Source organism: Meriones unguiculatus, chromosome 18, assembly GCF_030254825.1.
Source record: "Meriones unguiculatus strain TT.TT164.6M chromosome 18, Bangor_MerUng_6.1, whole genome shotgun sequence".
Classification (NCBI taxonomy): domain Eukaryota; kingdom Metazoa; phylum Chordata; class Mammalia; order Rodentia; family Muridae; genus Meriones; species Meriones unguiculatus.
This window is the reverse complement of record NC_083365.1, coordinates 14,404,009-14,428,656: the sequence shown is the minus strand read 5'-3', so window position 1 is coordinate 14,428,656 and position 24,648 is coordinate 14,404,009. Positions and strand designations below refer to the sequence as shown.

Genomic DNA, 24,648 nt, shown 5'->3' with positions numbered 1-24,648 from the left:
TTCCCACTCTACAAACATCTTTTATTTGCACGTGGCCATTCGGTAAATATCTAACGGCGAACATCACAGACAGCTGCCAGGCTACAAAATAAGAGCTAAGTGGTGGCTTTTCAAGATATAAGGGCAATTAGTGATTGGTAAACAAAAGTGGAGCTAAGTCTGCACGCCCACCCTCTCCCAACACACCGGAAGGAGAAAAGCTGGCTTCAAAAGTCCCTTTTGGCAATCATTTATTTAGGCGTTTTGGGGCTGTGTCCTGTTGGCCTGTTGGGCGAGGACCCTCGGCATGCAGGGGCCCTCGGGTGAGGGCCTAGTTGCTTCCCACATGGTAATAGGACAGAAAGCCCAGCTAGCTCTGGGGAGTGCTTGATTAACTTCATGCTTTTTTTGTTTTGTTTTTGTTTTCTTCTTGTTTTTTGTTTGTTTGGTTGGTTTTTGAGGCCGTTCTTGGCAAAACCCCAAAGGCCCCCAACACAAATATCCTCCCATGATGAATCCTACGGACTGTCCCCACCCAGAGGGTCCCCAGGAAGAGTTGAGGGCACACAGAAATGAGCACAGACCTCCAGTGGGTCTTTTTACAGCCACCACAATACAGCAACGACTTTCCCCTGTGTGCGTCTGGGAGGCGCCTGAAGGTAAATCTACGGTTGCTGTGTTCCCATCTCCTTTGCTGAAGTCTCTTCTGAAGGATGAGGAAGCGCCTAGTCCTTAGCTTGGTTGGGCTTTGACGGTCCACGCAGGCGCAGGCGCACTGAGCCCTGCAGCTTCCCAAGGAGCTGGCTTATGCATCAACTGGCTAGTCTTTCCCATTCTGAGATCCCGAATACCAACCGCTCAGTTCTCCTACACATTTACCCTCAAGTGTGGGGTAAACATGGGTCGTTAATGCAGAGGAAGTAGGGGTGTGATGGGGGAGGAAGGCAAGTCACAACTGCTCCAGGCCAACATCAGAAGCTAACAAGGAAGACCTGTGCAAGGGCGTTAAACCGTTGGGCTTTCTGGAGCCTTGCCTGTTTAAGAAAATAAGATTGAATGTCCCCTAAACCTACCACAGGGAGCACCAGTGACGAAAAGATCCTAAACAGGAGTGGCAGCAGAGCTGGCATTTTGAATGCTGGGTGCAGGGTTCAAGGTTGATTTTCTAGAAAAACTGAGTTCACCTTCAGGAAACTCCAAAAGGCAGCCATCTTCAGGACAGCGGCGGTGGCTGGGGAGAGGGGTTTGAGGTGGGGATGGAGGAATCTTCAGCGCAGGGGGAGGGGCAGTCATCTTTGGTGGTGGTGGTGGGCCGGATAGTTTTCTCACAGTCACCACAAGGAGTAAAAATGTCCAAAGAGGAAAATGCCAAAGTGAGTCTCCTCATACATTCCAGAAAGATGGTCTGTTGACCCCGTGGGTGGCTTGGTGGATTCATCACCCGGAAGTGGAATGGCAAGACCTGCTTTGGTGGGTGATCACGCGCCCTTCAGAGATGAATCTCACTGGGTTTGGGCCTCCCTGCGCTTCAGTGATAATAGATGCTGAAGGCGTGCAAAATATAGAGCAGGGTGGTGAGGAAGGCGAAGAACTGGAAGAAGACAGGGAGCATTAAAGAGGGTCAGTGCAGGGCCTACGCCCACCCTCAAGGGCTCCAGACCCCACCTGGCCTTGTGTTCCCTGCCTGGCCTGAGAGCAGCAAGCACCAGGCATTCCACCCTCTGGGGATGCTCCTCCTTGGTCGTTGCTAGGGCTACATTTTCCAGCTGTGCTGTCCCTGAACCTTCTCCAACTGCAAGCTGGGCCTCTACCTGGCTGCAAAGCTATTCTCCCTCCATGAGCTGGGGCCTGTGTCATGCTGATCTGCCTTCCTGGGCCCGGTTGTGCCTCTGTGCTCTGGCCACTCTCAGAGTTATGTTCACTGGCCCAGAACTCTGCTTGAAGAACCTGTCTGTGAATGTCTCAGGTTCTTCTCCATCTCTTAATGGCTCAGGCTGATCTCCTAACGCCACTAAGCTCAGTCAGCTGCAGGACCCACATCCCTTCCAGCTACCAGTGACAGAGACCTGAGATCTCTCTCACTCCTTCTATCTAAGTGTCAAGGCCTAAGTCAGCCTCAAAGTCTGCTATGCTAGCTTGGTACATCCACCTGCTTTGTCTCGGCCATTATCTCTCACTAGGTCTACTTAAGGTCTCAGTCCATCTCTTGTCTACTCTGACTCTTCTGTTCCATCAGGAAAACATGACCATAATTAAAATGGAGCATAAAATGACACAATGGCTCTCCTTAGGATGGAGGCCACTCCAGCCTCACTGTCCTGTTCACTCACTGTCTCTTCGCATCCATCCTCCCACCCACCTACCAATCCATCCACCCATCCATCCACTCACCCATCCATCATCCAGCCAGCCAGCCGGCCGGCCATACAGCCAGCCACTTATCCATCCATCATCCACCCATCCATTATCCATTAATCTATCTATCATCCATCCATCCATCTAGCCAGCCAGCCACTCACCCATCATCCATCGATCTATTATCCATTACTCTATCTGTGATCAATCTATCCATCATCCATCCATCCATCCATCCATCCATCCATCCATCCAATAGCTTTGAAGCCTCTCTACAGCAGTAAGCAAGACATTAAAAAGTTATTGCTCCTAGCATGCGTGGTGACACATGCCTTTAATGCCAGCACCCAGGTGACTGAATCAGGAGAATGACAAATCTGAGACCAGCCTAGCTGTCACAAATATGGGGCTGTGTCACAAATGTGAAAATAAGTAAATAACACCTGCCTCACAGAGGGTACATTTTTTCAGCAAGAAGCTAAGTGATCAGGTACTATACAAATAGTCCAGATGGGGATAAGGCCAGGAGAGTATGAAGCGGGGAGGGCAGAAGGGGTGTGTGTGTTGGGTGAGGGTTGTTGGAGAGACTGGCATTTGGGGAAAGGAGATGTGGGTGACCCTATCCAGATCCTGAGTAAGAGTCTGTGTGTCTAAGAGACAGCAATAAAGCCTGTGGGGCTAGGGGTTGATTGGGAGGCACCAGAAAGCCATCTTTGAGACTATGAGTTTGAGGAAGTCCAGGAGCCTTTACAAAGAGGAAAGGGATGAGAGAGGCTAAAAGGCTGCTGGGAAATGCCTTGGTCTTCCCAGGGGCCCACAGTGTTTGTTTGGCACTCTGCTCTTATTCTGAGGACAGTGCCCTCTAATGCAGCCTTTGCCTTTGGAAGCCATTGACATGGATTATGCTGCTTCACACTCAAGGTAGAGTTGCTCACTGTGAGCTCTCTGCAACAAGAGGGCACCATTTCACAATAGAGAAAGAGACAGGTGGGCTCAGAGGGCCACCACCACCTGGGTGCCATCACCCGGACCTTGAGCCTTTCCACAGTTTGCTGTGCCTGCCTCACCTTCCATCTCTGTGGAATGCCATCTCCATGGACTTCTGCCACTGCAACAAAAGGACTCAGAATAGCTACCTGTGCCCAGCAACTCAGGCTCCATTGCAAGGCAGCCGGAGCTTTTAGCGAATGTCAGCAAGAAAAGAGAAATGTGGTTTTGTTTATTTGGGGAGAGAACAACATTCTGAAGCCTGGAGAGCAGGTCTGAGAGAAACAAATGCAAGACAAGAGGTAGTCCTTGAAGCTTGCATACACCTGCACAAGCCCACACCCACACACCCACGGATACACTCACACTGCTCCCTCCTCCAGTCTATTGCATCTTGACACAGTTGTCCAAAACACCCAAGACAGCATTGAACCGAATGTAATAAATGCCTTCCATATGTGCATGTCTGTGTCACGACCCAGCAACCTGGCAAGCGCTCACCGAGGCTGCAACATTGATGTAGTATTGGTTGTGGTCTTTGCCCTCAGAAACGATAGTGGCATGTGCTTGCAGGACAGCAGCACTCATGTACAGGATGCCTGTGGTTCCGTGGTACAGGCTGTCCTGGAAAGGCAGAGCAGAGGCACAGGTCAGTGTTACTCAAGAGGGGGAGAGAGAGGCAAGCCCATCCCCTGCTGCTTTCGTTATAATGTTCCTCTCTGTCTCTGTCTCTGTCTCTGTGCCTGTAGGGGAGAAGTCAAATTCAGAAGTCTTCCTCTATTGTTTTTTCTTAAATCTCTCTCTCTCTCTTTCTCCAAGGTCCCACTACATAGCTCTGGCTATCCTAGAACTCTTTACATAGACCAGGCTGGCTTCAGAGTCAAAGAGATCTGCCTGCCCCTGCCTCTGGTGGATTAGTGCTGGGATTAAAGACATGTGGCTTTAAAATTCATTTTTATTTGTGTGCCTGCTTGTCTGTATGTGTATCAACAGACTTGTGGAAGCCAGAGGAGGGCATCAGATCTTCTGGAGCTGGAATTAGTTGTGAGCAGCCTGATGCGGGTGCAGGGAGCTGAACCCCGTTCCTCTGCAAGAGCAGCAAATGCCCCTAGCCACTGAGCCACCTCCCCAGCTAGCCTCTTAACATCTCATTTTTTGAGATACATCTAGCTATACCAGCTGGCAAGTAAGTCCAAGAATGCTTCTGTCTCGGTCCTTCCACCCTCCACCTCCACCAAATGCAGGGGTCACAAATGAATGGTACCATGCTTGGCTTTCTCCATGGGGGCTGGGGATAGCAACTCAGGTCCTCAGGCCTGTACAGCACGCACTTTACCCGCTAAGACATTTCCCCTGCCCTTCTGTGTGGTGCTTTTAATGGGATATCTCTGCAGCATACAAGAGTGGATAAATAAAAAGTCAAGGTTGGAAGGCTTTGGGGACAGAAGTAATGTGAGAGAGCAACAGGAAGAGGAAGAAGAGACAGGGCCGACCCTGGCTTAGTGTGGAGAGAAGCACATGGCCGGCATGGATGGAGGAAGCAGCCCAGATGAAGAATAAGCAAGGGGCTGGAGAGAGGGCTCAGAGGTTAAGAGCGCTGGCTGCTCTTCCAGAGGTCCTGAGTTCAGTTCCTAGTCAACCACGTGGTGGCTCACAACTGTCTATAATGAGATCTGGTGCCCTCTTCTGGCGTGAAGGTGTATGTGCAGACAAAACAATAAAAATTTTAAAATAGTTTTTCTTTTTTATATTAATTACAGGTTTATTTACTTTATATCCCAGCCATATCCCCCTCCTTCATTCCTTCCCAATCCCACCCTCCCTCCCCCATCTCCTCCCTGCCCCTCTCTAAGTCCAAATATAGGGGAAGTCCTCCTCCCCTTCCATCTGACCCTAGCTTATCAGGTCTCATCAGGACTGGCTGCAATGGCCTCCTCTGTGGCCTAGCAAGGCTTCTCCTCCCTCGGTGGGGGAGGGGGAGGTCAAAGAGCCAGCCACTGAGTTCAGGTCAGAGACAGTCCCTGTTCCCCTTACTAGGGAACCCACTTGGATGCTGAGCTGCCATGGGCTACATCTGAGCAGGGGTTCTAGGTTATCTCCATGCATGGTCCTTGGTTGGAGAATCAGTTTCAGAAAAGACCCCTGTGCCCAGATATATTTGGTCCTTGTGGCACTCTCGTCCTCTCCAGTCTTACTAACTCCTTCTTCTTTCATATGATTCCCTGCTCTCTGCCCAAGGTTTGGTATCTTAGCATCTGCTTTGATACACTGCTAGGTAGCAATATTTTTTTTAAAAAATCTTAAAAAAAAGAATAAAGCAAGTATTTACGGAGTTATGGAGGTAGCCTGAGATGGGGCTGAGAGGTAAAGGTAGTTTAGAGGGTTAATATCTGCTCTGCCCCAGGTAAGATGAGGCTATTCTAATTTTATTGATTATAAAAGTGGGTCAGATAATACAACCATAATAATTACAATAAATATTATTAGACCACACCTTTAAATTAACCACAACAGTCTCATCTTAAGGAAATGGAACCTCAAGATTAAGATGAATGCCAAATGTATGGTAAGCCAAGATCTGAACCCATGAAAAGCCCCATCTGCAAGTGTTCCAGGGCAGAGCGGTAATGAAACACTGAAGTAGATCTGCCTCCCACAACACTCTGAAATGCTTCTGAAGTTTCTCTCTGCTGCATGCTGCTTTGTATCTCTTAAGTTCTTGGCTTCTGCCTTTTTCTATTTGGGTGAATTCTTCAATCATCCTTATGCACGCTACTAGCCTACCACATTAAGCTTCAGTCTGACGACGATCCTCTCTGGCCCTGTCACTGTCTGGACAATACTCTTTGCCTTCTGTAATGCTCACAGTTGATTTCATTATTGCTTGCATTATTGACAATTCATAGAGAAGGACACTGAGGCTCAGCTGATGTTGGAGTCAGGGGAATTTGACTTCTGACTTCAGTTGTCTTAAAATATTTGTATGTATGTATGTATGTATGTATGTATGTCAGTGTGTTGGGGCAGGGACACAGCACGTGTGGAGGTCAGAGGTTAAGTTGTGGGAGTCGGTGCATTCATTCCACCATGTGAGTTCCAGGGATTGAACCCAGGTCGCCAGGCTTGGTAGCAGGCCCTTGACCTTGCTGAGCTATCTCTCCAGCCCCTGATTGTAGTTTTGATTCTCTGTGTTACGCTTTCAACTCAACAGGAACGTCCTGAAGCCACTAAAATGCTCATTAGTCCTTGAGTGAAGGTGGCAGTGGGCTGTCTGTATTTTGCAGCCTCTGGGGAAGTGTAGGGCACATATGCCTTGGATGCCTTTGAAAGTCAGAAGTTCTGTTCCCGGGTCACCACAGGAGCACTGGTCTTACAGATGTGTGCTCTGCTGCCCCAGGCTTTATGGAGGCTGTGGAGATTCACACTTAGCTCCTTGTTCTTGCAAGGAGCTGACTAAGCTATCTCTCTAGCCCAGAATTATTTTTTAGAGACAGGGTCTTTCTATGTTGCCCAACTGGCCTTGAACATCTAAGGTTCAATATATCCTCCTGTCTCACGCTTCTGAGTTACTGGGGAACTATAAGTACATACCACCATGCTCAGCCAGATAAGATTTTTTTTTAGTTTATTTTAAGAGTATGTGTTGTGCCTACACAGGTGTATGTGTGTGACAGTGTGTGTGTGTGTGTTTATTTATTTCTGTGTACCAGATGCATGCAGTGTCTGTGGAGGCCAGGAAAGGGCAACAGATGCCCCTATACCTGGGTTTACACATGGTTGTAAGCCTCTGTGTGGGTGCTAGGAACTAAACCTGGATCCTTTGCAAGAGCAACAAGTGCCCTTTACTGCTGAGCTCTCTCTCCAGACAATATTCTTAACTTCAGGAAGGTGAGTGCAGTCCTAACACGGAAGGCAATGGAAGGAAACATTTACAAATACGTTTTCATTTTGGCTTAGTAACTAACACACTAAAATAAGAACCCTCAGTTTCATGGGAATCTATTCCCTGTGGGGTATCTAATCCCAGGGCTTTCATTCTCCCTCCCCACCTAGAGACCCACCATCCTTACAAACCCAGGACGCCAGTCCAGGAGGCACAACCCCCAGGTCCTTACCAGAACTCTCCAGGAATCAAATCGTTTGTAGAACCCAAACAGGTAGGACATCAGGAACATCAGGGAGATGAGAAACGACGTGAGCGAGACATACAGCACCCATCCATGCAGCAAGGGTTGTGCCACATGAGTAGCAGCCACCAGCGTCCACACCCAGAATCCAAACACCTGTGAGAGGAGAGCACAGAGGGCTTTGTCTCCTGTGTGTCGGTGAGAGGGGATCCCTTTGCCGGGCATGGCTGGAAAGCTCAGCTGAGGGTCAAGAACTGGGCAAAGAAGCTTGCCGTCAACTCTAACAACCCGAGATTGACCTCTGGAATCCACAGAGAGAACCCACCCTCTTGGGTTGTTCCCTGATCTGCACGTGTGACCATGCGTGTGTAAGTGTCCACACGGAGGAAGGCTGGCCTCTCGGAGTCATGGTCAAGTCTGAGCCTGTAAAATTAAAGGGGTTAGCCAGCCTTGCAAAAGGAGAGACTTCCAGTCAAGTGGGGCCAGCTTTTAGCCTAAGCAGTGTTGCTAGGTATTTTTAAGATTATCTGAACAAGTTGTTAGTACTTAAAATGAGATTTTTCACATGAAAAATAAATTACAAATTTTGAGGTTTTGGATCCCCCCCGAGGCCAGAATGAGTTGTGATTTCATCTTTTAAAAGGACCTAGATGAGCTGGAGAGATGGCTCAGCAGTTAAGAGCACTGGTACTCTTCCAGAGGACCCGGGTTTGAATCCTAGCACCTACATGATGGCTCACAATCATTTGTAACTCCGCTGGCAGGAGATCTGGCACCCTCTTCTGGACTCCTCGGACACCAGAAATGCATGAGATGCACAGACACACACGTAGGCAAAACACCCATACACATCAATCAATCAGTAAGTGAGTAAGTCAGTAAGTAAGTAAGTAAATAAATAGGACCTAGAGTCCAAAACAGTGGAGAGGGGAGCCAGGGCTGGGGTTGGGGGACAGGGTTGGAGCTAAATGTTCAACAGATGGAATGTTTACTTGAAAGCCTGGCGGGAGAGGGTCCTCACGGGAATGACACGATTCTGTTGGTCTCATTTCTGAGCAGATCTCCTTCCAGGTGCCTCTTCTGAAGAACCCTTGGCTCTCCATCTCCTCGCTTTCATTAAAAAGTGCCCTCCCTCCCTTTAAAAAAATAATTAATCAATGATTATACACACACACACACACACACACACACATATGTGGTTTTAAGATTCCACCTCTTTGTTTTGCCTGTGGGTGTTTTGCCTGCATGCTATGCCAGTGCGCTGCTCGTCCGCGGTGCCCTCGGAGAGCTGAAGAGGACGCTGGGTCCTCTGGAACTGATCCAGATGTTACAGACTGCCGTTAGCTGCCATTGTAGGAAGAAAACCCAGGTTCTCCGGAAGAACCCTTGAGCCATCTCTCCTGTCCTAAGCGGTGCGTTCAAGGACAACATTGACTTGTGACATCAGGAACTTGTGACTTGTCTCTGTCCCTTTTTCTCTGTGACCTTCAGCCCCACACATGCACCTGCTCACTGGATATCTCTTTTTGGAAATCCCTCTGTAGAGACTGACTTGCTTCTGCCTACCTCAGCCAAAGACTTCTCTGCCTTCAGGCTCTGCTTTCTGCAGCCGAGCCCCTGCCGTCAGGAGCTGCCTTGGGCTAGGACTAACCAGCACACAGATATGAGCTCAGCCATTCCATCGACGCCTGGTGAGGCTTTTGTGACTGTTGCCTTCAGGAAAAGTTTTTTTTTTTTTTTTTTTTTTGTTTTGTTTTGTTTTGTTTTGTTTTTCCTCTCTGGAGAATCCTGGGCTCTAAGGGGAAAACAGGAAGAGGGGGCGAAATAGCTGACTACCAGGCGAGGAGTGAAAGCCCTGGTCTTACAGGGTGAACCCAGCTCCAGCTTCTTGGCTGCCTTTTAAGACACAAGTTCTTGACCAGGATGCCAAGAACAAGGGACTGCTGTGAGACATCTGCTTCACCTACTTCAAGACCCAAAGACCGTGGAGGACGAGGGGTGCAGAAAAAAAGGAGGCGCTGGAGGAAGGGGAGGGGTGTTGTGAATTGCCATCTTCCTGACAAGTCGTTGCACTCCTGAACTCAGACAGGCTATAACTGCTAGCCGCAAGACCTACAAATGACTGGACCATCAACGCTCTGTCACAGATAAGGAAGGGACTCCCGGTGTCCATTCGTCCCTGTGGAGGTAATGGTTCGTTATAGCAGGTAATGGTTGACGGGGCATGGGGTGGCATTTTCATCAGGGGTGGAGCCCATGTTCCGGTAAATAAGCCCCCACCCATGCGTCTGTAAACCACCCTAATTAAACTCAACGAGTAAGCAAACAATAAAAAATAATAAAGCGTAGAAGGAATACTGGTTGGAAAGACAGCCAGCGGGAGGGCAGCGGGACAGGACAGAGGGCGATGAGGGGCGAATGTGGTCAAAAATACCCCGCAGGGCTGTATGAACTTTCTTCTAAATTTTAAGATTTCATTTCAAGGGCCTACTGGTTCTGGGAACAACCCCCACCACGCACGCACGCACGCACGCACGCACGCACGCACGCACGCACGCACGCCCCTTTGAACAATCATTTTCCAAATGAGGTTTTGGAAGTTCTAGGCTGGATCTGGAAGTGTCTGTGGTGAACCGCACTGACTTGGCCTAGGGAGAAGGCATCTGGGGTGGGAGGCCTGCCCCCTCCTCCCCCTCCCTCACACCCTGCTCCTCCCTCACACCTCATGCTCACCGGGAACTTCACAGGTTTTTTGTTTTTGTTTTTTAAATCTCTCCACTCAAACGGTCTCATTTAATCTGTTGTGCAATCCTAGTCCCCCCGGAGAACCATCAGGTCTTTTCGCTGCTATGTTCAGCCCACCCGTGTCGGGCTTGGCGGTCAGGCAGGTGCCTCCGTCCCTCTGCCCCTGTCAGAGCTGAAAGGGATGCCAAGCCAACCCTTCCCTGCCGGCACCGCTGTGCCTGTGGTCACCGCCCGCCCTGGAGGAGCTGCGGCCCGAGGTTGCACGGGCAGTGTGGGGATGGAGGCTGGACGCGGGGGAGGTGATCTGTGGGGCTGTCCTCCGAACCAGAGTTCTTGTCGAGGGCAGGGGGAGCTAGGCGCCCCCGGAATGAAGCACAGCAAAAACCACAGCCAGGGCTTCACGCCTGTGGCACCAGGGAGCCCAGTTGGACTCCCCACCCCCCCATCTTCGGTTGGGAATCCCCGGACCCACTGTTCACTCGAAGACCCCTAGGCATGGAGAACTACTCACATTACATGGAAAAAAATTGTTTTAAACTAGCCTGCTGCATAATCACTAAGCAGAGCAAAGTTGTTTCGTTTTTTGCTTCTACACGTCTCTGCTTTCTAAACAGTAGGTGGCACTGGGGCCAGAGGTCAACTCCCGGTGAACTAAAACCCAGTGGTGTTTGGTGTCTCACGTCTACCTCAAGTAGTCTGGGTTGGGAACTTGCTTTTCAACTTCTTTTCAAAAGCTCGTATTTAACCTGACAGACTCATCCAGCCGCCCACACAGCTCTCCCCTGCCGCCCTCCCCCTCCCCCCACCCCAACATGGAGGGCCAGTCTATTGCAGTTAGACATGCAGAGTAAGTGTGCCTCAAATACAACTCTGGCAGGGTCTTTCTCTCATGAGGAAAATGCACACTCTTCACAGATTTACAACTCGAAGGCTTTTTAAAGTAGAATGAAGGGCCCAGCTCATCTCTTCAATCCCAGGGCTCAGGAGGCAGAGCCAAGTGGATCTCTTAGAGTTTGAGGCCAGCCTGGTCTACATGATGAGTTCCAGAAAGGTTAGAGATGTATAGTGAAGACAGCCTCCCCCACCCCCCACCCCCCACCCCCCGAAAAAGAAAAGAAAAAGGAGCAAGAAAGAAATGTGGAACAGACTCGAACCAAAGGCTTGGTCCTGTGTCTTAGAGTATGACTCCCTCGTTGGGTGCCGGTAAGATGGATCGGTGGTTAAGAACGCACACCGCTCTTGCAGAGGAGCTGAGTTCAGTTCCCAGCACCCATGGTGGGTAGCCCATACTCTTGTTTCTCTAGCTCTAGGAGGACCCAACATCTTTGGCCTCTATGGTCACTCAGGAGTGTGTACCTGCCTACAAGCCTACACACATACACATTGAAGGGATATTGAGGAGTGGGTGAGGTTTGGGGGTGATCTGGGGCATGGTATCAATAGAGCATAAGAAGATCCCCAGAGGCTCAGGGCTCAGACCAAATATAGGGCCCTAAAACAACAGCTGCACGTATTAGCATCAGTTAAGCTGAAATACAAGAGTTCTAAAAAAAAAAAAAAAAAAAAAAAAAAAAAGCCCAAAACCCAAAAACTTTTGGAACATCCTTGGCTGTCTTTGAAAACTACTGAATGAAGGAATCTTTTCCTTCAAAATATGGCACAGCCGTAAAGAGGTGCCAGGATATGAGTGGGCTGAGGTGTGGCTTGACGGTGGAGTTTTTGCCTGGCCTCATCCATGCCCTGGGTTCAGTTCCCAATACTGCAAAACAAAACAGAAAACAACAAAACCAAAACAGAAACCCAGAAAAGCTTGGCACCACCTTAGGGCAGGGCTCTGAGACTTATGGGTTCCTGGAACTCTCTGTGGACTTGGAGGCAGCTCAGTGGCCAGGGAAGCTGCATTGTTGGAAGCTGTCCAGGTGGTACTACTGAAACCAAACCCTCAACCAGTTTCGTTTGCTTCCACTTTGCCCCATTTCAATCTGTTGGATATTATTTGGGGCCATAGACCCTTTTGGCAGAACAAATGAAAGCCTTTAAAAATACACTTACACACAGACACAGACAGACAGATAGACACACACGCACATGATTTTGCCTTCAGATTTGCCAGATGCCCCTAACTGCATGTCCACCTGTAGCCTGTCGTTAAAGTCTACAGCTACTCCAGGTTAAATACCTGATTTTCTGTTCTGGTTTGGTTTGTAATTTTTGTTTGTTTGGTTTTGTTTTTGAGACAGGTTCTCAGTACATATTCTTAGCTGTCTTGGGGCGTACTATGTAGACCAGGCTGGCCTCAGATTCACGTAGGATTAAAGGCGTGCGCCGCCACGCCTGACAAATACCTGTGTTATTAGCCACCCTGCAATTTTGGAAATACTAATCAATACACCACATTAAATACTAATCAATACATCACATTAAATCCACTCAGTTTCTTCACTTCTCAAAATTGCCCTATACACAGTAGGTATGAACAAAATAAAGAATGAACAGGGTTTCTTGTTGCATCTTTGTTAGATACAGAAAAGACAGGGGGAAAAGATTAAGAAAATGGATACAAAAAAAGAGAAGACAGAAAAGATACCTTGACCCAAACACTTATTTAGAGGATACCAGTTATGTCAACTGTGCCAGAGTGGGACCCATTGCAGACTTCAGAAAGAAGAAAAAGAAAAGCACTTATTTCCCCAAAATGGAACAAATCCCAGCAGATAGCAGCATGCCAGCAGTCTGAAATTTATGCGGAATAGGAAGAAAGTGAATGGAGTATTCCCAGCCTGAGATGCTGCCTCAGGGTCTCACGGAGACCTGTTTGGAGAGTTCCCTCTCTCTCACAACAACCAGCAGGGAACAGAGTTTTCAATGTGTGATGAAGGTCATGTTTAAAATGATCCAAAAACAAACACACAAATTTTAAAAGAACAAGAGTAAGTAGGCTGCCCAAGGGAGGGTCCTAAAGTGTCCCGGACGAGACCTGCCTTGTCCAGCAATGAAGCAGAAGTGGCTGGGGCTGACAAAGGCCTGATGCAGTCTGCCTAGAGCTTCAGAGAAAGGCTCTACCAAAGTGATGGCCCCGGAAGAGGACCAGGTGGGAAGTATGTGATGGTGTCAAATCTGCATGGTGGGGCTCCAAGCCAGGGGTGGGTTCAGTGTGGGGTGGACAAAGAGCTGAGAACTGGAGGCACACAGAGGGTGGAGAGGCTGGAGGCAGGTTTCTCTGCATAGCTGGGCGGCTCTCCCTGCCAACACCACATTCCTTTCTCTCCTACCTGTCTCAGTTTTCGTGACAGATTCCTTCCTTGCTTGGTTCTCAGGTGACAACAGAGTGTATCCCCGTGAACTGAGAGCAAAAGGCCAAGTCAGAAGAATGGTGAGGCTTATAAAGTTAGCAGTGAAAAGGAGCCAGGGTTCCTGGAACTACTGACAGCATGGGCGGAGTGAGTCCCATATAGGACTCATTCAGGTGTGGTCCACAGTGGGAATTCCAAAACCCTAAAGGCTCCCTGTAACACCTCGATGCCTCCAGATGAAGAAAACACTGTTGTCCCTCGAGTTCAGGTTGTATGCCTTTCCCCTTTTAAGAATTGTACTAAGACTGTTGATTCTCAGCCTTTGGCTAAGATTGTACTAAAACTTGTGCTGAAGCACACAAGATTTCCATCTTAACCATTTTAGCGGCATCACTCACATGCACCCTGTGTGTAACCACTGACGCAGTCCAGCTCCTGATCACAAAACAGGAACTTTAGCTCCCTCTCTCCCCTTTCTCCAGCCTCAGCAGACATCACTCTCTTCTTTATGGGCTTGGCTGCTCTAGGTAGCTCAGATAAAAATAAGTCACACAGGATTTCTCTTCTGTGACTGGCTGATCTCACTTAGCATATTGGTTCAGGGGCTCGTGATTAACGTGTCAGAATTTCCCTTTTTCAACTTAAGGGAGTCTGAGCTCGCACAGGGCTCATGGGGCAAGATCCCCTCTAAGTCGAGAGGCATCGTCCTCTGCTCCCCCTCTCTCCTGTGTGCGTTGCTTCTACCTTTTGGCTATGGGGAATGGTACTGCTACACACAGGGGTGTCAAATACTCCTTCACCGGAGGAGTGAGATGCCCTGGGCTGTGTTTAGTTCTTATGAGGTAGATCCCCTGCAAAAGGTCTGGAGAGTGGTGACCGATCCAACCGGCGTTCCTGTAGCTGTAGACTCCACTTGGTTTGTGCCATCAGTGGAAATGCCGCAACTCCAGAGCAAATGGCAAGAGTCACCATAGAACTCGGAGATTTCAAGCTGATTGCGAAACAGTGAGCAGTAAAGGAATTTCTCATCATGTCTTATTCCTCCCCTCTCACAATTGTTATGAACACTTCTTTCCCAGGGCTAGAAAAGGAACCCCGGGCTTTGTGCATGTCACTCTATTATTGAGCTATGTACCCCACTCATCTCCCATTAAAAAGACTTATTTTATTTTTAATTATGCAATGTGTGTTGGGGGAGAGGTAGGGTAGGTGAGTGTGTGACTCCGATACTTGTGGGGCCCAAAAGAAGATGTTAGATACTCAGAGGCTGGGGTTACAGGCAGCTGGGAGCTGTCCCGTATGTGCCCTGGGGATAGGATTCAGGTTCTCTGCAAGAGCAACCCAGGTTCTTATGTGCTGAGCCATCTCTCCAGACCCCTAATTCCAGTGACCTCCAAGCTTGGTACCTCTCCAGAGAGGAGCACCATAGGCCGTGCCAGACTCCCCAGCTCTCAGCACTAGCCTCTCCATTGGGATCTTCCTTTCTTTCTTCCTTTTTTATTTTTTGGTTTTTCAAGACCAGGTTTCTCTGTATCCCTGGCTTGTCCTGGAACTCACTCTGTAGACCAGGCTGGCCTCGAACTCAGAGTTCTGACTGTCTCTGCCCCCCGAATTGCTGGGCTTACAGGTGTGCACCACCACCCCCTGCTCCACTGGAGCTTTCAAATGGACCCATTTTAGGTTATGACGTCATGTTAGTGGGTCACTGACCGACATGAAGAAATCAAACAGAACAGAATGGAAAGTATGGGAGCACAATATCCAAAGAAAAGGAAATACTGTTTCCTGAGTCTTTTGTTTCAACACACACACACACACACACACACACCGGTTGTCATGGAAATATGTCTCTTTCTGTGAAACATGGTCAGCTGTGGAAGAGCATCCTCCGGTATGCCTCCCTGACTCTAAGCTTTTGTAGTATCCCGCCCTAGGCTGCCCACGCTGGATGGCTGTTCCTTGAAGCAGCAGCTGCCACCGTAACCCTGTGCTTAAGGACCTTAAGGCTGCTGTAGTAGGACGGAGCACCGGGGTGGAGCAGCTGGTGGGAGGGTAAGAAATGCTGGGACCTGGGTGGCAAACGTGAGCCATCCACAGTCTGGTAAAGGGAGGGAAAGCCAGAGCAATGGGAGGGACCCTGGAGTGTGTCATCCCTCCAAGTGTCATGGAATGCAATGGGTTGGCTTCTTGGAGGAAGCAGAGCTAAAAGAAGCACAGCCTGGATACAAAAGTAGAGAGTTACAACAGTTACAACCTTCGACAGGCAAGGAGAGTACTGGGGTCATGTCTAAAGCCTGGGAATTTTATTCAGAGGACATATTCATATGGGGTGGAATTATTGCTGATCATGCTCACCATGCTCAATTTAAGGTCAGAATTTAAAGAGAAAGGAGTCGACATATTATGGTAGGGTTGGTGTTTGGCTCAAAACCTCAGAACACACTAGCAAAGATCAAAGTGATGGACAGGAGACCCTCTGGGCATGCTCAGTTCACACCAGAAGTTTTAGCTGAAGAATAAAGGATATTCTGAAGGTGCATCAACAGAGGTGACTGACTCGCTTAGTCACAAGGATTGCACCCAGTGCAGACTCCCGCTAGGAATGGCCCTGGCAGAGGCCAGAGACCCACGGGCAGTGCTGGCTCTAGCCAGCGTATCTGGGTGTTCTTGGCCAGGCCTCTTTGGATAGCTCAGAGACACTGGCTCCCACAGGGTGCTGTGAATAGCCTGGCAGCACTGGTTAGGCTGCCTTTCTGAAGCTCCTGGGTCGGACAGCCATATTTGCTTTGTCTCAGGAGGAAACTGCTCTGAGAGGCCAAGGAACTTCTCCAAAGACCTCCATCAGGACCCAAAACCAACAGTCATTGTATGGCACTTCTACGCTCAATAAATACACACAGAACTCTTGCAAATTCTGAGTCATTCTGCCCTGACTCATGTTAAGAGCATTTTTCTCTTTGTGGCTTGAAGGTTAGCAGGAAATTGCCTGCCCAGCCTGCCCAGGCCTCCTATGAGGCCATTTCTTATTCTGTCCTCTCCAGATAGTGTGGGCTGGAGCCCCAAGGGCCACTGCTCCTTACAGAACAGTCACAGAAGGGCCCTGTAAGTACTCTCCAGACCTGGCTGCAAGCCCAGGAAACCTGGAGCTAGTGCCTTCCATGCAAACGAGCAAACCAGCCTGCATTTCCTCCCTGCTCTGGGGGCTTCCTGCTCTAGGGCCACACCTCTCATTCAGACCCAGGCTGACCTGGGTTTTATTGAGGAGACTGCACAGATTTACAATGAAACATAAAATAGAATGATACAAAAAAATTCTTGTCTACCCAAAGGTGAAAGGCACTTTCTTTCCTGATTTTAAAAAATAAATTAAAAATAAAATGCTAGGTGTTAAAGGATTTTTTTCCCCATTTTTTTTTGTCCCCATTTGTGGATTTTAGGAAGCTACATGTGCCTCAACACTCCCGAGGCCTCACACGTAGGCTGATTCCTTCTCATTCTTTGGCCTAGGCTCTGACTAATCTCGTGTCTTTTCTCAGGAAGCCCTCAGTTGTGCTCTTGACACCCACCGTCTTTAGGAACCCAGGCATCCTTCATGGAGGTCTCTCCTCTCTTTCCCTCCATCAGTCTTCCCACTGATTCCTCCAGGCGCCCTCAAGACCTCCTCAGCTCAGCCACCATCAGACCTTAGGGCAGGGACTAGACTGAGGTCATTTCCTGCAGAATGCCACCCTACCACACCCTGGCACACTTGGACTGCTACCCTCTACTTTGTTGCTCTTCTCTGCTTGCTGTCTGAGTCCTGAGTTTCTGAGGCAGGACTGGGCCCTGAGATCTTCGTGTCCCCCCAGCATCAGGCAGAAATCCTGGTGTCAAGAAGTCCCAAGTAGGAATGGCCACCTTGAGAAAGACAGGTCTTTGGACACGCTAATCAGGTATTGCCAACTAATACCTTATGGGCCTGCAACTGTGGCCCAGCCGTGAGCTGGCACTTCTTGCAGGAGACAGGATTGATGGGAACAGAGGCTCATTTGCTTCTTTCTCTTCCACTTCCTGCTCTGTTCCTTCCAGCTCCCCGAAATTCTTTTCTTTCTTCTTATTCTTTTTGCTTTCTGAGACAGGGTTTCTCTGTGTAGCCTTGGCTGTCCTGGAACTAGCTTTGTAGAACAGGCTGTCCTTGAACTCACAGAGATCCGCCTGCTTCTGCCTCCCTGAGTGCTGGGATTACAGGTGTGAGCCACTGCGCCCAGAGGTCTCCGGAATTCTTCGAAAATGAGTGGGGTTCTCTCTGTTCGGATTTTCCCTCCCCACTGCCTCTTCCTCGTCTATTCCCCACACCCCTTTCCATCCTAGGATGACCCAAAGGCCTGGCCTAAAACTGTATTATTAAAGACGACGATGGCATTTCAAGAAATCGGAGAGGGAATGGGCTGAGTGTTATAAATGCCGCAGAGGCAGAATCGAAAAGAAAAGCTCAAAAAACCACCCACAGCAGGAATTTAGATGGGCTTGTCTAAAACAGATCAGAACACTCTAGAGCAGTGCTTCTCAACCTTCCTAATGCCTAGACCCTTTAATAGACTTCCTCATGCTGTGTGACCCTCAACTACAAAATTACTTTTGTTGCGACTTCATGACTATAATTTTGCTACTGTTGTGAATTGTAAGTATCCAGTGTTTTCCCATGGTCTTAGGTGGCCCCGTGAAAGGGTCATTTGAGTCCCAAAGGGGTCACAACCCACACGTTGAGAACTCCTGCTGTAGTCTCCAGCTCCTAGGACCTCTGCATGGGGAGCCCCCCTGAGGCTCCACCTGGTATTTCTTAGGTACACTGTGGGCAGGTAGTGGGGATCAGGAATCCAGATGGGGAAGGCCCAAGGATGTGCAGATGTAAGGCTGACTGGCAGTGATGGAGGGTGAAAACGAAAGATTGGCAGAGGCAGGAACTGGAGTGGAGTTGGGGACAAAGCCCAAAGATCTTTGATTTCCTCCTTCCTCTAACCTACCTCCTCCACTCCAATCTGGGGAACTCTCTAGAAATTCTCCTAACTCCCAGCTTTGCCCTGACTGGGGGGGGGGGGTAGAATGAATTGAGTGCCCAGGCTAGCTCTTGTTAACTGTGAAACTCCATCCCAGACCCTCTAATCCTGGTCCCAGGTTATTTCCTTCAAGCCTGACATGCACATGAAATCATTCTGATCTGCTGGCCCTCCAGGACTGTCCATAGCTGCCTGTCTTGCTCACACTGAGAGAGACCACTTCTGTAAAGAAAGTTGCTGGTGGTTTAGTTGGCTCGTGTAGCCAGAACAGACCAAGATGCTTCCAAAACGTAGGAAGGGAGGGGTGATGGGATGCAAGACCGGACAGGCATCTCCCCAGGCGAGCACTTGCTCCTCCATCTTCCTCAAGACATGGATTTCCTGCCTCATCCTTGCCAGGTTCTGGTGATGGGGAGTTGAGGGAGAGAAGTGAGGAGTGGGGCCTTTTCATGGTCATTTCCAGTCTTTCCTGGCTTTTACCCCCTAAGACCAGTGGCCCCTATCTGGGTGACCACTGCTTTACAAGGGCCCTTTTGGGGCATTGATCTAGACATCAACAAGTCAGGCACCACTTCCCTTTCATCCCCCCAATCTGGGGTGGGCAAGGGTCTCTTCCTGGGTTGACTATTCTCTGGATTGCTTCTGTAGCCTTGGAGTGCTCTTGGTGTGTGTCTCTGTGTGTGTGGGGGGGGAGTGATGTATGCATGCATGTGTGATATGTGCTTTGCCCACACATGCTCTTATGTGCACCCATTTGGAAGCCACATGTCTGACACTGGACTTTCTCAATAGCTTTTTAAATTATTTATTTATTTAGAGATTAGAGTCTCTTCCTGAACCTGTAGCCTGCTGCTTTGGTTATACTGGTTGGCCAGTGAGTTCCCAGATCCACACATCTGCCCCTCAGTGCTGGGGTGACAGGGGCTGCTTCTCTCAGCTTTTACCTGAGTGCTGAGGGTCTGAACTCTGGCCCTCATGCTTTCACAATGACCATTTTGCCCACCGATCCATCCCGTCTCCCTTTTAATTCTTTAGCAGCTATGGAACAGAGCTCAAGCTGAGGCAGAAGGAAAAGTGAGAAAGTCAGTCTATGAGAAACAGGCTTCACTTTAGCTGCTGGCATGAGCCAGGGCCATTGGAAGGGGTGTCGGGGACAGCTAGGGACAGAACACCCAACTTCTAAGGAAGGGCCTTGAATCCGTGCAGGCCACCTGGTTGCTTTCAGTCTCAGCACGGTTGCCTTTAGCTGGGTTCTCTGCAGTTTCAGACAAACTATTAAATATGGCTAAATAGAAAAACAAGCAGATTCGTGTCAGGGTGAAACTGGGGGCTTAGGGCGACACTTGGATGTGAACCTCCTGTGGTGGGGGTGGGGCAGAATGAACTGCTTGGGGCGTCTGGGTGTTTCCTCCAACCTGGAGGAGAGAAGTATGTCCCGAAAGAGAGGACCCAACATCAAACAGCGGACTCAGGCCGACTCTCCTTTTAACTAGCTGACTCTCTAAGAATTTTCTCACCTGCTGCTTTTTAATTAGCAAAAATCCAATTAAAGAGTCAATAATGAGAAGGGTGAAGTTCAGATGACTTCCTCGGCCCTTCATAAAGCATCCCTCATAAAGCATTCCCCGGGGACAGCCACTGGGGTGAGCTCTCAGCTTCTCCCTTTCAGCTTGCTAGGGAGCTCAGGAGTCAACCCAGGAGCTGCCCAGGCCCTGATGTGCTGGGCCCTCTGCTCTCAGACACTGGCTCTGCAGGGAGAGGGAGAGCTGGCTGCCATGCCCACCCCATGCTCAGCCCCGGTACTGGCGTAACTGGGTGCTTAGGCTCTGTATGGGGTGGGTAGATAAATGGAGGTCTGTCTTCATCTTAAAAACCCACCAAGCGAAAGGCTCCTCACCCTCAGAGGTTGTTTTCAAGTTGTGCTTTCAAATAAGAACTCTAGATCGCCCACTACGCTGAACAGAAGCTCAATTACGTCTCCTGCCATGCTCGTGAAAAAGTAAACATGGCACCACAAACAACCGAACACTTTCCAGCCACCCTGGAAAACAGCTCGTCAGTCTCTTAATAATAACAAGACAGACATCCACTATCTACCCAGCAAGTTACACTTAGGTGTTTCCCCACAGAGAAGTGGAAAATGCTCCCCACCAAGAGCCTGGACAAGAAATGCCAATAGCAGCTCTATTTGAGACTACCAAGAACAGGACAATTCACTAGAGGTAGGTTGGGTTATGGTAAATCCTTACCATGGAATATCTGTGGCTACAGACGACATCCAGATAGGCATCAAGGACAGTATGCTTCATGGGACGGGAGAGTCTCAAAAGGTTGTGTACCGTTCAGTGACATTTATTTATATAACTATCTTGAACTAAAAAATTTATCTTGTGGAAGAGCTTATTTCTAACAGACTGTTTGGAATACCGAGACCTCTAGAGAGTAGCAAAGATGGGGTCTTTTGGTGTGATGGGACAGTCCTGAACTTTGGTTGCGCTCAGACAAACCTACACGGAACAAGAGATCTGACTTTCCAACCTTAGTCTCCCAATTCTAAAACAGATTAAGTTAGGAAAGATATGGTCGCTGGGGGGTCGGGGGGGAGAAGGCAGGGAATTCAAATTCCTATGGAACTATCACTGTTGCAGAACAAAAACTTTTAAAATGTGAATTTTAATGCTGAAGATTGGAAAATACAGCATCCTAGGCAAAGGTCAAAGGTCACTAGAGTAGGCTACTGGGAGCCTGAGTTACCTTAGCCTGTCATCTTCAAGAACCACAAAGAGCTAGAGGCTGTGCCTCCTCGACAGCCAGGGTGGCTTGTCTGCTTTGATCTGATGATGAACCTGCTCCCCCCGGTCTCCATGCGGTGCTCCACAGACAGTGGCTGGTGTTGGGGGTGGTCACTGGAGACACCATTATGTATGTAATGTCACCCCCAGCTACCCCACGGAGGAATCACTGCACCCTAGCTCTTAGGTTTTGTTTTCTGTGCTCTACAGTGTTGTCCTGGCTTCCCTGCTTTCTATCCATTCTATAGACATTCGTCTCAGACCAGAGGGCTAAGAGTGAGGGGTGCCCAGAGGCCTGGTGCTTTCACACTGCCCCAGTGGACAGCAGAGGGGGGAATACAGGAGCCCACCAGAGCCAGAGGAGGTCCTGGGGCAGACTGGTTCAGCACACAGACACGTCTTCCCAGCTTCTTCTGCTCATGGAATCAAAAATTGATCCCCCCGCCCCAACTTCTTCCTTTCTTCCCCATCCTCCATCGAAACACATGTTATTCTGGAGTTTTTGCTAGGCATGCTCACAGCAGGTACAAGAAGCTTATGCAGAATGATGCACTCAAAACACAGACACTCACATACACACACACACACACACACACACAGATGACTCGTGCATAGATGAACTCATGCATACATGTGGGTTTCACCCATTTCTGTATTTTCTAAGTTTTCATAAGTGAATAAAGATGACTTGCAAATTAAAAGATAAAGTACAGAAAACAAGGACATCATGAAATTTGCAGAAAAATTAATGGAACTAGAAAAGGTCATCCTGAGTGAGATATCCCAGACCCAGAAAGACTCTCAATGTATATACTTATAAGCAGATATTAGCTTATATACTAATATACTATTAGTATATTATATACTAATATAATTATTATATACTAATATATATTATATACTAATATTATATACTATTACTATATTATGTACTAATATAAGCAGATATTAGCCATATAATACAGGACAACCATACTACAATCCACAGACCTAAAGGAGCTAAGTATCAAGAAGAACCCTAATTATCATCCAGAAGGGCAAATAGAATAGACATGGGAAGCAGGATGGGAGCCTACCATAGAGGTTCTCTGAAAAGCTCCACCCAATAGGGGGTCAAAGAAGATGCTGAGACTCACAGCCAAACCTTGGGCAGAGCACAGGGAGTCTTATGAAAGAAGTGGGGGGGATAGAAAGACACAGAGGGGACAGGAGCCCCACAAGGAGACCAACAGAGCCAAAAAATCTGAGCCCAGGTGGTCCTGCAGAGACGGATGCACCAACGAAGGGCCATGAGTGGAGAGGACCTAGACCCCCTGCTCAGGCTTCACGTGCTGTCACTAGTAAGGGGAACAGGGCCTGTCTCTGACATGGACTCTGTTGCCTGCTCTTTGATCACTTCTGCCTAGCAGGGTGGCCTTGCTAGGCCACAGAGGAAGAGGATGCAGGCAGTCCTGATGAAACTTGACATGCTGGGGTCAGCTGGTAGGGAAGGAGGGCTCCCCATTTCTGAGGAATAGGAAAGTGGGATGGGGGAAGAGGGAGGGAGGGTGGACTGGGAGGAGATGAGGGAGGGGGCTATGACCAGGATGTAAAGTGAATTAAAAAATAAATTTAAATAAACCAGAGTGACGGTGAGGAAACACGGGACAAGGCTAACTGCAAAGACGCTGTGCATAGCAGCTGACTATCGCTTTCTCTAGAATAGCAAGTCTGAGGCAGTGGAACCGCCCCAGGCTGAAGGGGACAGGACGACCAAGCACAATGAGGAGTTTTGACCTGGATCTTGGGCCAGAGAAAGGACATCAGTGGGGAAATGAGCAGCTCGGACAACAATGGTCCATAGCAGAGTGCTAATGTGAACTTCCTGGTTCGGAGGGACCCGTGGGGTTCAGAATGAGAGCAGATAGATTTCCTGTACAGCCAGCGTGGCTTTCGGACATACCTAAAATTATTTAAAAATAAGTCAAGAAAGTCAAACTGATGACAATGTCCTCATCATCTCAAAGTCCCAGGGCACCACGGAAACACTTTTCCAGGAACCCAACTACAAGAGGAGGACAGGAGGGGACACTTAGTCCCCTCTAGTGACAGTTCTCTGCCTGGCTGCTTCCCCCCACCCCCCATCATCCAGCCTAGTGACAGACCTGGCTGGGATAATGGTCGCTTCTTGCTGGTGCCACATTCTTACTGTTCAGAAAACAGTCCCAAGCCTCTCTCCAGCCACAGAGAGCCCCCGGGAGGTGACCACCCTTCCAACAGTGATTCGCACGACTGACACACATATGCTCAATAAAAAGCAGCCCAGTCAGCCTCCATCCTGTCATCCATGTGGCTGTTCCAAAGTGAGGGCCACACCCAGGGCCTGGCGCACAGAGCTCAGGATGTGATGAGCCTGGCAGGATGCCCGCGTTTGTGGGGGAATGGCGCTGTAAGAACCCTACCTCTTAGGTGGAGTTCCTGTCAAGGCCACCCACCTGTGGGACCCAGGCGACCTGGCTTCAGGTCTTCTTCCCAGCCCAGGGGCGAGCGCTGTCAACTTCACCGCTAGGAAGAAAATTTCACCCGCCAACTAGATTTTACGGGAGGCTTGGGGAAGGTGGACGGCAGCGGGAGCAGACGGAACCTGTTTTCTACCCAATGCTTTGCTGAGCCCAGGCAGGGCATAGAGCCCAATTCTGTGCCGGTGTCCCAGAGTCGGGCAGGAACAAGTTTTCCTGGGCGGTTCAGATTGTTTTATGGACGGTGCTGCCGTGAGCTCTGTCCTGTGAGGAGTGCACATAAATCAAAGTTCAAAGTCAACTGAAGTGATTTAAGAAAATGCTGGGAGATTTTCAGAAGGCCCTTAAGGAGAGTCTCCCTGGTTCTCTGAACTTTTGGAAAGCCCAAAGTGGGGAAGAAACCAGGTGATCGAATTTTCTTAGGGGTCTGGGTAGTCTAGGAAGTGGCTGCACCCCTCCAGCAAGCAACTGGCCTCGGGGTGGCTGCTCATCCTCTGGAGAAGGGGAAATCCTCTCTAAGGGTCCCAGCCTGAGGTCAGGCGGACGGTAGGAAAGGGGGAGCTGCCTGTCCCCATCCCGGCTGGGGAAGCTCCGGGAAGGCTCTGCCCCTCCCTCCCCGCAGGTGGCGGCCGCTGCACTCACCAGCTCCGGCAGGAAGAAGGCGAAGGGGATGGTGAGGAACAAAGCCACGACCCCCGAGGGCACGTCGGGCGGGGCGTAGCTGGTGGCCGGCGGGGCGTCCCGGGAAGCCATGCTGTCACCTCTGCTGGCGCCCTTGCTCCGCGGCACTCGCCCGCGCCCGCAGCCGTTCAAGTATCACCTCCCGTCCGACGGAC

The 24,648-nt window shown here is 49.4% G+C and overlaps 1 protein-coding gene across 1 annotated transcript; it reads right to left on the bottom strand.

The window, feature by feature from the left end:
* LOC110557940 (MAL-like protein) lies at positions 1 to 24,648 on the bottom strand. The gene is made up of 4 exons (XM_021652595.2): positions 24,455 to 24,648; positions 7,437 to 7,604; positions 3,823 to 3,945; positions 1 to 1,570 (listed from the first exon to the last, which is right to left on the bottom strand). The coding sequence occupies exons 1-4, from the start codon at positions 24,563 to 24,565 to the stop codon at positions 1,508 to 1,510; spliced, it is 465 nt and encodes a 154-aa protein (XP_021508270.1). The 5' UTR covers positions 24,566 to 24,648; the 3' UTR covers positions 1 to 1,507.

Bases quoted from the DNA above. Each gene is read 5' to 3' on its own strand.
- LOC110557940 (XM_021652595.2), bottom strand. From the start codon at position 24,565: ATGGCTTCCCGGGACGCCCCGCCGGCCACCAGCTACGCCCCGCCCGAC. The intron at 3,946-7,436 runs GTAAGGACCTGG...CTGCCTTTCCAG, and splicing joins TTGATTCCTGGAGAGTTCTG to GACAGCCTGTACCACGGAAC. The intron at 1,571-3,822 runs GTGAGCGCTTGC...GTCTTCTTCCAG, and splicing joins ACATCAATGTTGCAGCCTCG to TTCTTCGCCTTCCTCACCAC.